General features: G+C 36.6%; 1 protein-coding gene across 1 annotated transcript in view; it reads right to left on the reverse strand.

Moving 5' to 3' along the window:
• Positions 1 to 14,043, reverse strand: part of eys (eyes shut homolog) — a 167,693-nt gene that overhangs the window by 61,893 nt on the left and 91,757 nt on the right. Inside the window, exons 31-35 of the mRNA XM_068326759.1 lie at positions 10,407 to 10,531; positions 9,785 to 9,909; positions 9,125 to 9,332; positions 2,769 to 2,959; positions 2,100 to 2,191 (exon numbers count right to left, since the gene is read on the reverse strand). Coding sequence (XP_068182860.1) covers positions 2,100 to 2,191; positions 2,769 to 2,959; positions 9,125 to 9,332; positions 9,785 to 9,909; positions 10,407 to 10,531 — 741 coding nt within the window. The remainder of the gene's footprint in view (positions 1 to 2,099; positions 2,192 to 2,768; positions 2,960 to 9,124; positions 9,333 to 9,784; positions 9,910 to 10,406; positions 10,532 to 14,043) is intronic.

Consider the following 14,043-nt stretch of genomic DNA (forward strand, 5'->3'; position numbering starts at 1 on the left):
AACTTCATCTTCTACATAATGATTGAATTCATCTCAAATTATTTTAACAATGTGAAATCTTTTATTGATTATACAAAACTTGTCAATACAAAGTTTAAAAACATTCAATAGTTCTAAAAGTAGAATAAACTTGTGATATTCAAAAACTGAAGTAAATTACTGGAAATTTTTAATACAATTCATTCAATTTCTGTTTCTGAACATTTTGTTTTCTCTAGCTAATTTAAAAGCTTTCACATAACTACTTTACACCGACCCTTCAGACACTTATGTATTTCAAAAACCAATACTCCATTTTGAAACAACATGGGAGGACAGATAATTACTTAAGTTCAGATTCTTGACTAACCATCTGCAGCTTGAGGGTGCTTAGGCCACAGATGCACAGTCTTCTCTGCATTGTCTCCCGATACCCCTTGTTTTCTGAGTGGAAGTTAGGTGGTCCATGAAGCAATCTAGTCTGATTGGTTAAGCCTGTACTTTGCAGGCTGTTGCATATGGTGGCTAACACTTGGGGCAGTAACTCCAAGCTGCATAAGTCCTTCCTCTGGAGCCAACGTGGAAAAGCGGTTAATTTAGAAGCAGTCTGCCAGAGCGGCCTGGCCAGCAGCCAGAGGGCACTGTGCTCACTGTCCTTGAGAAGTCATCCCCACTGGGTTTCTATTTAACATATTGAAAAGCGCCTTTGACGGGAAGATATATTAAAAGTCTATAATGAGTTAGGCGGTGATGTTGAGGATGGCCATGGTATTGTAGCTCTGGGTCAAATCAGACAAAGATGGACGGACTCGACCATCCGACAATTACAAAGAATTTGCTTTGTGACACCAGAAACCATTTTTTCATGCTCCCAACCCTCTAGTTATGACAGCTCTCTTTCTTACAATGTCTCCAAGGGGTTGGTACAGAACATTATGATTGATTCATACTGCTGTTGTATTTTTCTTGCAAAAAATAAAAAGAAAACAGGGGTGTAGCCTCATAGCCTTTAAACCTGATGGGCCTTTAGATGCCATTGCATATTTAGGGCAGTGCAGTTCTCTGCCAAGAAACAAGAGGCAACCATCCCACTCTGCTTTGTTTCGACAGGAAATAATTTGCTCACCTTTGGCACAGTATGTTCATAATAACCTCCACTACTTTGTCCTCTATCTGTGTTTTCTCTCTTTTAAAATTTCACCTTCAGAAAACCATAATTAATGCCTTTGTTATCCTTTCATTTACTTTTTTCTTTGCACTCATTATCTTTTATCTGTATGTCCAATCAGAACTTCTGTTCAATGACGATCTCTTTTTATTCAAGCAGATAGCATTAAGACATTGTTTAACATCGCAAAGGAAACCAGTCTGACATTGTTTCAGATTGCAGTTCATATACTGTAGCTGCAATCTGAAACAAAGTCCTGTCTTGGAACTTGAAACTGCACCACAATCTTTTTCATGTCAGATTATAATGGGAAGTCCTGGCAATGAGATTGCACATGGGTTTAGGAACAATATAACTAAAGGGGCCACAGCCTCACTTTAAATCATTTAAACATTGATTTCGTGCTCTGCTCTTGCTTGTTAATCTTTTCGTAATAAAAAACTGAAAATGAAGACTTCAGAAAAGCCAATAAAACATGGTCAGTGATCACTAATGCATTTTAATAGGTACATTCTGAGGTTTGTTTGAGTTCTTTAAAATGTATGCCCATTTGCCCGTTTTTAATAAAATCTAAATTCTCTGTCTGATGATTCCTGCCAATTATTTATTCTTTCCGTGTATTAGTTAGAGCCCTTCTCTAAAAAGAAAATCTGCTACACTTGAGATGAATGGATAACTGAAGATCAAGTTAATACTACCTGAGATGCCAACACCATTTGAACAAAATTTGCATAATAATAATTAGTCTGTTGTAAAGTGCCTTTTTTTTTCTTGATAGGACATCTACAGTAAATCAACAAGTTAAAAATACACTGAATCTGGGCTTCTTGGCTTTATTACTTTTATTACTTTTTGTTTCTCATATTGCAATAGATTTGAACATGAGTTCATCACAGCAAAGACAAGAAAATAAACACCCAGATACACAATAGTATTAAATAAAAACACATACCTGATATGAACGATGTGAATGTTGCCATCATCAACTTGAATGAATGTGCTAATGTGTATAACTCCTTCCTCTTCATTGCAGCAAAAGTCATACTGAAACATTTGAAAGAAGGCATTGATTATCATATGAACTGTATAACCAAGGCAGAGCTGAAATTTTGCACTCAAACATGATAATGTCATTGAGACAGTACCAAGGCAGAGGCAATACATTTATATATATATATCCTCCGGGATATATAATCCTCCGGGATTAATAAAGTTATCTATCTATCTATCTATCTATCTATCTATCTATCTATCTATCTATCTATCTATCTATCTATCTATCTATCTATCTATCTATCTATCTATCTATCTATCTATCTATCTATCTATCTATCTATCTATCTATCTATCTATCTATCTATCTATCTATCTATCTATCTATCAATAAATAACCGTTCTACCAGTTATGATGTGTGTGTTTTGCTGGTGAAAGCTTTGGAAGTTGACAGGGGCTGTTATATGAGGGTTAACTCAGCTTAGCATTCCTACTATGCTGTGAGGGATGTGTTTAACCACCATATCTTTGTTATGTTTTCATTTCACCATTATTAGAAAAGAAACATGCAACAACATAGCACTTGCTAATGCAAAAGCAGGCCGAAGCCAAATGTTCTGTCTTTACCTTCAAAATTCCGTTCATGATGAAGAGTTTCATGAAGAAGAAATCATCATTTACAGGTCCTTGGTCCACATAGAGTATAGTTCCTTGTGCCTCTTGAGTTTGAAATCTCACACTAATGTTATTGAGTGCACTGAGGTCAATACCCTCAAACTCCAGGTATGAATTCCCAAAGTACTGAATGTAACTTGAACCTGGGAAATAAGAAAAATATAAAAAGATTGAGATGGGCGGGGGGCGGGGGGGAGTAAACAGTAGCAAGACAGACTGCAGTCTGTGCATCATTACTGGAAATTCTGGAGATTCTTTATTGATCCCACAAAAAAAACAAACAAACAAAAGCTTTGTCTACAGGGATACTAGGAAACAGGATCAGATACAGAGAAAAAGACCTAAGAATTATTTAATATTCAGTTTTCCTAAAGACACCTCAGCAGGGCAAAGTGATTGTTGGTAATACTTTAGCAAGAGCCTCCTGCCCTGTTTCTCCATGGCTGCTCTATAACATGCTGGATTAAATTTAAATGTGACCTTTATCCTCAAATAACTCTGGTATCAAAGATAGGATATGTTATGTAGACAATTTGCTGTGGAAACTGTGTAATGCAAACATTGATAATTATTATTTTGAATGCAAGAGAAACGACTGTCAGAGATCTTGGTAGCATCACATTCCTTTTGCTCTCTCTATGGGCTTACTGTGTGTAGCCTTATTTGCCAAAAAGCTGTGAAGCATGGAAATGGTACTATATTAGCTGAGAGAAGAATCTTGGCTGAAATGAACATATTCATACCAGATTATTACATGCCTCATTTTAGAGTGGAATAACGTTGCTTATATCATCCATGAGAATGGGCAATTATGGGGTATTTCAGTAAAAGTTAGACAGCCAGCAAGCTTATTGTGGGTAGTGATGCAGACAGCTTGAAAGACTGACTGCAATTGGAGGCAAGCGTTGAAGATGTCTATTCTCGTTCGTTTGCATTTGAAGTAAGTATGACAAAGTAGAGCACATCTTTTAAAAGAAATTCCTGGATACACCTGCCTCTGTCTGACCTTAAAAACAGTATTCTATATTTGAAAAAACCATTGACTTTAAAGTTGTTGCCACTATTAATCGGGCAACTGCATGTGAGACCTTTATCAATATTTGTTACATATCAGCTCCTAATAGGCCAGACTGCTTTTGATCTGACAGTTGCCCCCCTAGGGTATTTGGCAAACAAGCTACCTTTTTAATACCCCCGTTTTCTCTGGAGAGCAATATGACCAATACCCTGAAGAAAATCCCCTGACAAAATAAGTGAAAATTATCAGGAGCAGACCTACTGTGATCTGTGAATTAATGAGGATAAATGCACACAGCAACAATGCTGTGCTGTCTTCTGCTTCACTCCTGACAATGGGGTTTGCCAATGCTGATGATGGAAAATTACCCCTTAGAGACAAAGCTATTCATTAATTTTAAAGCCTTGTTTAGTCTGTTGTAGTCTTTGATGCAGTCTGAGGCTGCTGCCAGGAGGCAGTACCATACCTCATTAGGAGTTAGCTTCAGTCTCTCCTTCAAAGGTCTCCTGTTTTTACCACTACTTTATACTTTCACACCAGATTTTTTCACCCAGACATTTTAAATAAGTAGTCAGGCTAAATCTAAATTGTAAATGTGTAAGATTTTAACTGCATCCTATCCTCTTTTTACACTTTCAATATCTCATTATGCTCAGAAGCAACGTCCTGGCTGCTGGTATAAAATAATAAGGAGAAGACGTTGAACAATGCTGACCAGGGAGTTTGCCTCTACTGTACACTCTTCAAAGCTTTTCTACTTTCAATAGGGAAAAAACGTCATTGCAGTGGGAACATTCTTTGACATATATCTTTCAGATCAGATTTAATTAGTGCCAGTGTAATTACATGTCCATAAAAGAGGTGAAAAAATTGATGCAAGTCATACGTAATGCAGAGAGGTGGAGTGCCATATTGCAGCAGCATCATTGTGCAGAGGTCTGTCAGGTTATACAGATATCCAACCGGGAAAATATGTTTGGAGAAAAATGAACTTAGGATCAATTAATATGAGAGTAGACTTTCGGATGACATGATTTAATTGAAATAGACATAATGTCCCATTAATTTTAAAAAAGCCAGGATGCGAGTCCTGTTTTGTCCCTGATTTATTGGGTAAGGTAATAGACTGACTGATTGAACTTGTCACAGAACATAGATAAAATACTGCTGAGGACCATTCATAGACCGTTGCAGTTTCACAGCCCTGAGGGAAGGCAAAAGGTCATTCTGTGCTGTCCCCGCAACCCTGGAAGAAAATGGTTCAAGGGATTTAATGCAAGCTTTAAATGAGGGATTTTAAAGCACACATGGGAATCAATTCCTACTTCTGGTATGGTGTATTTTTTTTGTCTGTTGCCTCATTTTGAAATAACTTGAAGAAATTTCTCTGACACACTGCAATTACAATGCGCCCTCGCGCATCAACGCTCGCCACTTCACCTCATTGCGGATTTTTGGTAGGCAGTCACTTGATACCGTACTCGTATTCTGTTGGCTGATGGCATCCAGAAGTGCGCTACGTTCCGTGATTCTTGGACACAAAAGTGATTTAAACAGTCGATAAGAGTGTGGGAAAAGGTAATACAGTTAGAAGGTGATTTAATATCAGTATGAGGAGGGTTCATAAACGTTTAAACTACCGTAAATAATAAGATAAAATTTGTCGGTATATCGTAGAATTTGTGATTCATGTGTGGTTTTGGAACGCATTGACAGCAAGTAAGGAGGGTGCACTGTACACGGGAACTCGCTACGAACTGCAGTTGTCACAACATGTTTAGATGCTGTTTGTTTCATTTCACCATGATTTTTCTCATGAATATTCATAACTGTTCATATTATGCCAATGTTATTATGACTTAACAGACAGCAAAGTTGTGACACTATATCAAAATAGTTATAGGCACATGAATCGGATGTTGCCAAATTAATTATACGCCATCCATTTGAAAAAACAGGCCAACGTAAACTAGCATTGCACAGAACAAATGCTTGCACTGTAGGTTAACAAGGTGAAAGGTGTCCTGATTCTGGTGGTGCACATTTGAGAGGACCCTCTGGCTAACTTCTTACTTATCAGGTTGATTTCGAGGAGCTTAAGTAATTTTGCCTCTGCTACACGTGGCAGCAAAAGATAACGGGTTCACCTGTGCTGCAGTGAACACTCCAAGGAAAGTCAAGCAAATCATAGCTTAGCTGCAGTAAGCCTCCCTCCACCTGCAGTGTCCTTTCTGGATTCCCATCAGCTTTCATACAGCAGTGCTGAAGTACCAAGGTCAGCATTACTTGTACAGTGAAGGCAACAATTATGAGACCAAAATGACGGTCATTTTAAAACTGGGCACAAAGTTCCTTTATTGTTCCTACTAGCTTACAACTTTACTGATTATTTTATCAACAAAAAATATTTTGACCAAATTTACATACTTTGTATTTGTTTATGAGAAATTACATGTTCCTGTTTGAGTATCATATACACTAACCTCTATATGTTTAAATTTCTATTGACTTTATATTTCAGAGGTTGTGGAGCCGTCTTAGGTTTAAAAGAGTACTTTCTGAGTCTATTTCAAGCTACACCGAGGGCACTGCATGCACTTAGATGCTGACCTAGTTAGATAAACTCACGAGTTTCTGGGTCCCTTTACTTTAAATCTACGTAAAAGAGTAAAGAGATGTTTCAGTGAGATATTCAGTTTGGTGTCTGTATCTTGTGTGTATATTTAACGCTCTCAATGTGCAATGGGTGAGGCCTGGACCAGGTGCAGTGGGGGAGACTCCATTACGTTTGGACCATAGTGATTTTCTGAGTGTCGCACTGAATTGGTTCAAGCTTGTCTATGTTCAATAGATCTGTTTTACAGGTCTGTGAGCAGTTTCATAGGTAGACACATATCATCTGTCAAGGAGTTACAATCTGCCCAGTGCTCCCCATTTTCCTCTCGCAAAGATGACTGTTAACACCAGTAATGTACAACATATTGTGTTCTATGTAATTTGAATGTTGAAAGACAATCAAATGACAAATAATGATCAGATTTATTGTTCGCTGGAATAATTTTTTTCTGAAATACAGGCAACAAACAACTAGCTTTTAAAGAATATTTCAGAGAAAAGGTTAACAAAATATGACAAACAAACCGAGCGCATAATTTTCTTCCATGTTCCAAATGCCCGAAAATGAAATTTGGTTGGTCAGCAAGAGTCTCTCCTTGACAACTAGCAAAAGTGTGCAGTAAAAACCTTTGGTTTGAAAGACAAGGGAAGGGTAGTTTAATAATTTGTCAGAAAAATGCATTCAGCACAAATTGATTGGTTTAATGGCATATCAATTGAAAACATTTAGTGTAATTTTCCTGCTCACATAATGTTAATGGAAGTAATGGCATACTAATGGCAACTATGACTTGATTGAGACGCTAATCTAAGTTGATGCACTGCCATCTTTCATCTGATCGATCATAAAGATTACAGGTGTTATTCTTGGCAGTGAAGTAATTGTCCATCAAAATAATTACCTTTCCAGAAGCGTTGAGTCTGTGTTTTACAGTATATATAAACATAAGTCATAGTCACGTGGATCTTAAGACGTTTCTTACATTACAGGGTTGAAATCAAATTAATATAACACCAAAGGAACACACATTCAATCACATAAGTAAACTCTGAAACTTCCTTTTCTGAATGCAGTCACTGAAGTAGTACATACCATAACAAATAGTGAAGCATTTTAATTTAAATAGCTCAGTTCATCAATGTAAATACATTGCTATGCTGATGAAATAGCAAATAAGCAGCATTTTACTCTTCAACTTTGTTGTGGATTGGAGCTGGTTTTATATTCTACAGACACAGCCAGAGCAGTTAGACTACCTTCAAAGGGTCGCAACAGACATAGAGGGGTCATGAGATGATTAATGGGTTAAGGAAGATGAATAAAGATGGTTCAGCTGCAGTAAATATGTATTGTATGAAATATCTGTTTTTCTGTAATCCGTCTGGGCAGAGGTCATCAGCTACCAGGAAGCAGACAGTGTGGGAATGGAACTTTTTAAATTATATGTGTGTGTGTGTATGTATATATATATATATATATATATATATATATATATATATATATATATATATATATATATATATATATATATATATATATATATATATATATATATATACACACACACACACACACACACACATATATATATATATATATATATATATATATATATATGTGTGTGTGTGTGTGTGTGTGTGTATATATATATATATATACACACACACACACACATATATATATATATATATATATATATATATATATACACACACAGACACACACATATATATATATATATATATATATAAATGTCTTCATTTGCCTTAATCAGCACGGGCAGACCACTAAAATATGGAAGATGTATGGTAGTTATTAAATCATGTGTAAAATACTGTTGACCTTGATCAAGATACTGTATGTACAAAATGCAAAACCAATGCAACATCGAGTGGCACCTCAAACAGGAAAGAAGCCTAAGGATTCTCCGAAAACTTCCACTACCTAATGTAGTTTGGTTGGTATTCTGCTTTAGCACAGCGAAAGGGTGCAACCATTTTGTTGGTAGGTAAGTAGAGTTGACAGAATCAAAGATAATCAAGAAAAATGGATGAAATATCAATTATTTTTATACAATTAGTTTTATACAATTTAAGTCCCCAAACTCAATATTTCACAAAAATATTATCCCTCTATTTCTGTTATTATTGTCACTTATAACAAAGTACAGCTGTAGGATTGTGAAACAATTCACTGAATATTTACAGTAATTAAGTGGTAAAAGATTAACTTGTGAAGTATGGTGTTCTGTAGTTTGTAGTGTGTTTTAGAATTGCAGTATATTATGACAGTTCTGGAAAAACATATAGATAATCAATATATTATTGTAAAATAGTCAATGCGGTTTTGTTTGTAATTGTTTGTTTTTGGACCCAGATTGCATTGAAGACTATATCATATTACACAGGACATTAATACCGGTACTTCCGATTATTATTCAGATTTTATGTATATAACTTTTCATTACCTGCTACGTGCACGGAAAGAAAAAACAAAAAACAAAAGTAAATCTTACATCTTGCTATTTTACAAAGTTTTCTTTGTAAGAGTTTAACTGAAACGTAACATAAGTAAAACATATTTAAAACAGCAATAATTTCTTCCTGGAATGTAGGAGTCATTCATATACAAGAGCCTGAGATGGACAAGTGCACAGACATCATGTTATTGTACCTGTGGATTCTTCAGGTGTCGTTGTCAAGTTAACTTTTGACCCATTGGATATGATGCCAGGAGTGGTGTTCGTCACAGCAGCCACCAAGTGAACGGTGTCAATTAAAGGTGGCAGGCAGCTGACCTTGTTGATACCATCTATGCAAGAAAATGCTTCTGGACAGGGACTTGACAGGCAATCATTGTAGTTGTGCTCACAATTTTTCCCCTTTGCATGCAAAACAAATAACATTTAAATATGTAATGTATTTTCACATTAACGCATAATATGCATAGCCAAATTAATATACAGTACTGTATATAAAAATTTAATTGACAAGGCAATTCTAAAATGAAATATGGTTGCTTGTTAACTACGAAACAATGTAAAGCATTGTTTTTAAGAGAGAAACATAATATTTGCAACCTATGTGTTTTGAAGAAATTTTTTTTTTATAAGGAATTTGTAAAAATTTCATATAAGCCTATAATTACTAGGAGTAAACAGATTTACCTGCTTTGTAATTAGGCCAAATAAATAATGATCAAATCACACATTAAAGAAAATGTACTACAGTTCAATAGATGAATGCACAGAGAGAACTCAAGAGGATGGACATGCAATAGGGTATTGGTCAATTAAAAAAATAATAAAATTGGATATAAGGTGGGAAGCCTCACCACAAATCCAGGACGACAGAAACAGGTGTAGCCATAGCCTGGATCGTTCTGAATGCATATCCCCTGGTTGCAGGGCTGTGGAAGGCACTCATTAATGTCATCCTCACAGTGAAGGCCTGTCCAACCTGCCAGAAACAAAAGCCCACAGAGTGCCGTGGTGAGCCCCGGCTCTCCCACTTCCACCCTCTGAAGTGAATATCAATCAGATTCTCCTACATTGATTTGCTTCTTTTTGGGTTCACACACATACAAAGACAAGAAACAGCTTTCACTAAGGAGCAAGATGCCACATACATTTTAATGAGCTCAGGCTGGATCATCTTTTTATCACTGTCTTTTTTAGTACTGTATGGATACAAAGTTCTCCCTGGAGAAAAATGGATGACTTTTGCGTTACTTTGAAGCGCAAATGATATGTAGGCATTATGATAAACTTGGATGACACTTTCTATGGGCCTTTTCAGTCTAATAAGAGTATTCAAGTATTAGATGTGATAACTCATTTCACATCTGGTTTTTGTGCTTATGTTAATGAGCCACAAAGGCTTCTTGTAGGGACATAAAAGGGAAAATAAAATGTGTCGGCAGCTGCGTCATTTTGAAATGAAATGGAGACACTCACCGGACCTGCAGTGGCAGAAGTAGCTATTAATAAGATCTTGGCAAATGGCACCATTGTGGCAGGGCGCTGAGCAGCATTCGTTAACATCCACTTCGCAGAAATCTCCCATGAAGCCTGGTGGACAACTAGAGAAACATATCATACTTTAAATCTGTGAGACTGTCTCTCAGAGCTTTCACTTCCATCCCGTGGGTCTAAAATGCTGCATCTGAAAAAAAAAAAGCTTATTTTATTTATTTATTAAAAGCCACAGCATCTTCTCTAGTTAGTTGTTTCTTCTTATGAGAGGGTTTATTATTACAGGGTATATTATTATAAACAGGCATTTTATGAAATTTTGATAGATGCAGTTTTGCACTGTACTATGTAATATATGATTCACTTGGGTGTTGTAATGTGGGTCGGTGTGTCAAAAAAAAAAAGTAAAATATGCATCAAAACAAAAACACTTGTCTCAAATGTTATTTAAATAGCATTTGCCTACACAACACAACATGCCTGCACAACATCATTATTTTGACTGAAATTCTTTATTATTGCATCTTTTTGCAGAATGTATAATTGGATGGATAAATCCATTATTGCAAAGCTGAACAGTGCAATTCCACTCATCAATAACAACCTTCAGCCTTAATACAGTAGATGTGTTATCTATCCAGTATAATCCAGTTTAAATAAACACAACTCTTTATGGCCTTCACAAACAAGGCAGCTATTTGTAATTGCTCTCAACCTTAACCAAGAACCCATTTAAAGTTCTTATAATGGGTACTGAATATGGACAATTAGATCAAATCAATGTTGAAATTATAGTGAATTACTTGATATATTTTCTTCTTAAGTAATACAAACACATTAAGTCTGAACAGCAAGATGTTCTCCACAAAAATAGCGTAACAGATACCCTCTCAAGGAAAGGGCTCTGAATTGGTTTGAGTGGACTAAATAATAACTATTTATTACTGATTCATTACTTGAAAACGTAGTGCAGCATCCAGAACATTATATTTGACCAAAAAAAAAAAATTCTTATTGCAGAAAAGTCTCACTTAAATTTATAGATCACTAACTTAAAATTAGAGGCCTTATCTGAAGGGGAGATAAAACATAATTCATTAATTCAGCAGTGCATAAAACCAACAGTGGTGATGGTAATGGCTCTCTGTCATGGAAATTTTCTTTAGATGAGCTACACCTAGAGCAAAGGGAGGTACCACTTATTTGTCGCAGATGTCAGCCCCACTGGCTTGAATTTTTGGAGAAGAGTAGTAATTTTGCAGATGGACAATGAGCCTATTCATGCATCAAACCTACCTGAGGCCAGAAGGGGCCAATGGCTCGCATGGATCTCCAATTCACATTTACCATACTTCAAACTAACGTAATATCTCTGGGTATCTTTGACTTTAGATAAGGTGGCACAAGCAAAAAAAACAAAAATGAAATGATGTAGATTCTCTGTTTCATGAAGAGTTTATAAACTATATTTATGAGGCTAAAACTCCTCTCTTAGAATTTCAATTGTGTTGCCGCCTGACATCCATGAGGTACAAGTGTTTTAATCATGCAGCACAACAGCTGAAAATGAGCAATAGGTTTATTGCCTAACCTTTTGTCTGACCACCATAATAGAGAGTGGAGTGCTTTGGAGTTCATTTGCTTAACAGGTGCATAAATGAATGTGTACACTTCAGATAGAAAGTGCAGACAAAACAGCAACGCATTTCATGTTTTGTAAATGTGGTCTTGCCAAGAAGCTATTGCATGACTGATTTTATCTTATATGCCATTAGTCAGTGCAGGCTGACTGATCAGCTCATCATTCATGTGGGAAAAAAGGATGTGGAAACATTGTGGTTTCCTCTCAGAAAAACTTTTTGTATATGATGGTACTGTATATGTATATGATGATTAAGTCACAGTGGCCAAATGCCACACTGGAACCTGCTACTACCCAGAAAATGTATCGATAAATCTTTCACCTAATGCTGCAGAGGCTAACAGAAGAGTTAAATCTGTATAAATCTGCACATCTGCTTTCTGGTGGTATAAAAAACTTCTTTCATTTCCACAAAGTACACAATATATCAATGCAGTAATAAATGTGTAAAATACTTGCTTGTCATCATAACTTGAAATCTAATTAGTTAAATAAACCTCAACTCCATCAAACAGAGAACTGACAAAGAACAGAATTTAAAGGAAGCCAAAATAAATAATGCACAGATATAACAATAAATTACATTTGATGTCCAAATCCTGCAGAAAGCACAGAATGCACAATCATCTTATTGCAGATATGAGGGGTACTGAAGGACATAAAATGTGAGCATTGATTAAGCTTACCCCTGTGCATGTTTCCCTCTGTGGTGCTTCTCTATATTTACATAAATGAGTGTACAATGAATTGAAAATCATAAAATACTGTGAACCAAAGTGGCGGACGATCCTGTGTCAATACTGTAAAATGCACAAACCCATTTGGAGTCGTGCTAGTCTAGGATGCATTAAATCATGTCACTGAGCAGGAGCATATCAGCAAAAGGTTAGCCAATGTAATTAACAGCAAGGCATCCAGGGAGCTGCTGTGTCAAATATGCACACACTTACTACATACACCTTGTATTCAGATACACTTCATCACTCAAGGGGAAATGTGTCAGAAATTAAAAAGTAATGATTCACTTGTGACCATCCTGGAGGACTACCACTGCGGCCCATATAAAAGACAATATGTATGCTTAGCTTGCTAGGGAAAGTTCTATGTAGAATGGAATAGAGTAAGGGAGGATTATTAGAATGCAATTTATGTCCAATATTTTGATCCATGACCAAGAATTCTACCATATTTGGTCTTTGACCTTTTATTAAACAGTCCCTTTTCGTGAAACCACATTTTTGTCTAAAGCCATAGAATGGATTGTCAAATGTAACTGACAACTGAGAGTTGGCGTCAAGATTACCTTTGCAAATTTGTTGAAGTCGTACTCTTTTTAAGTCATATTTTCAGTGCACCCATGTTCTTTGCGGTTAATGCAGTCCAGGAACCACACGCGATTAACAAAGTCTGTGATAAAGCGACAAACTATTTATCTTATTCATTCATTCATTCATTTCCTCAACACGCTTCATCCGCTTGCGCAGGTCGCGGGGAGCTGGAGCCTATCCCAGCTACACACAGACGCAGACCCTCATTCCTATGGTCAATTTAGGACCAGCTGAACAGCTGAAGCACGTGGGTTTTTTTCTTTTTTCAGGTGGGAGGAAGCCGGAGAACCCGGAGAGAACCCATGCAGACACAAGAGCATGCAAACTCCGCACAAAGCGGGACTCGAACCCGGAACCGCCTTGCTGTGTGGCGACAGCGCTACCCACTTCACTACCATGCCACCCCATTTATCTTATTATTTATGGTAATTTAAACATTTATGACGCTCCCCATACTAATATTAAACCACCTTCTATCTGTATTACCTTTTTCCACTCTCTTATCGACTGTTTAAAGCACTTTTTTGACTCACATAAGTCCGAGACTCACGGAACATAGCGCACTTCCGGATGCCATCAGCCAATAGAATGCGCGTATGGCATCATGTGAGTGCCTACCAAAAATCCGCGATGAGGTGAAGTGGCGGGT

The sequence above is a fragment of the Antennarius striatus genome, chromosome 11 (genome assembly GCF_040054535.1).
Source record: "Antennarius striatus isolate MH-2024 chromosome 11, ASM4005453v1, whole genome shotgun sequence".
NCBI lineage: Eukaryota > Metazoa > Chordata > Actinopteri > Lophiiformes > Antennariidae > Antennarius > Antennarius striatus.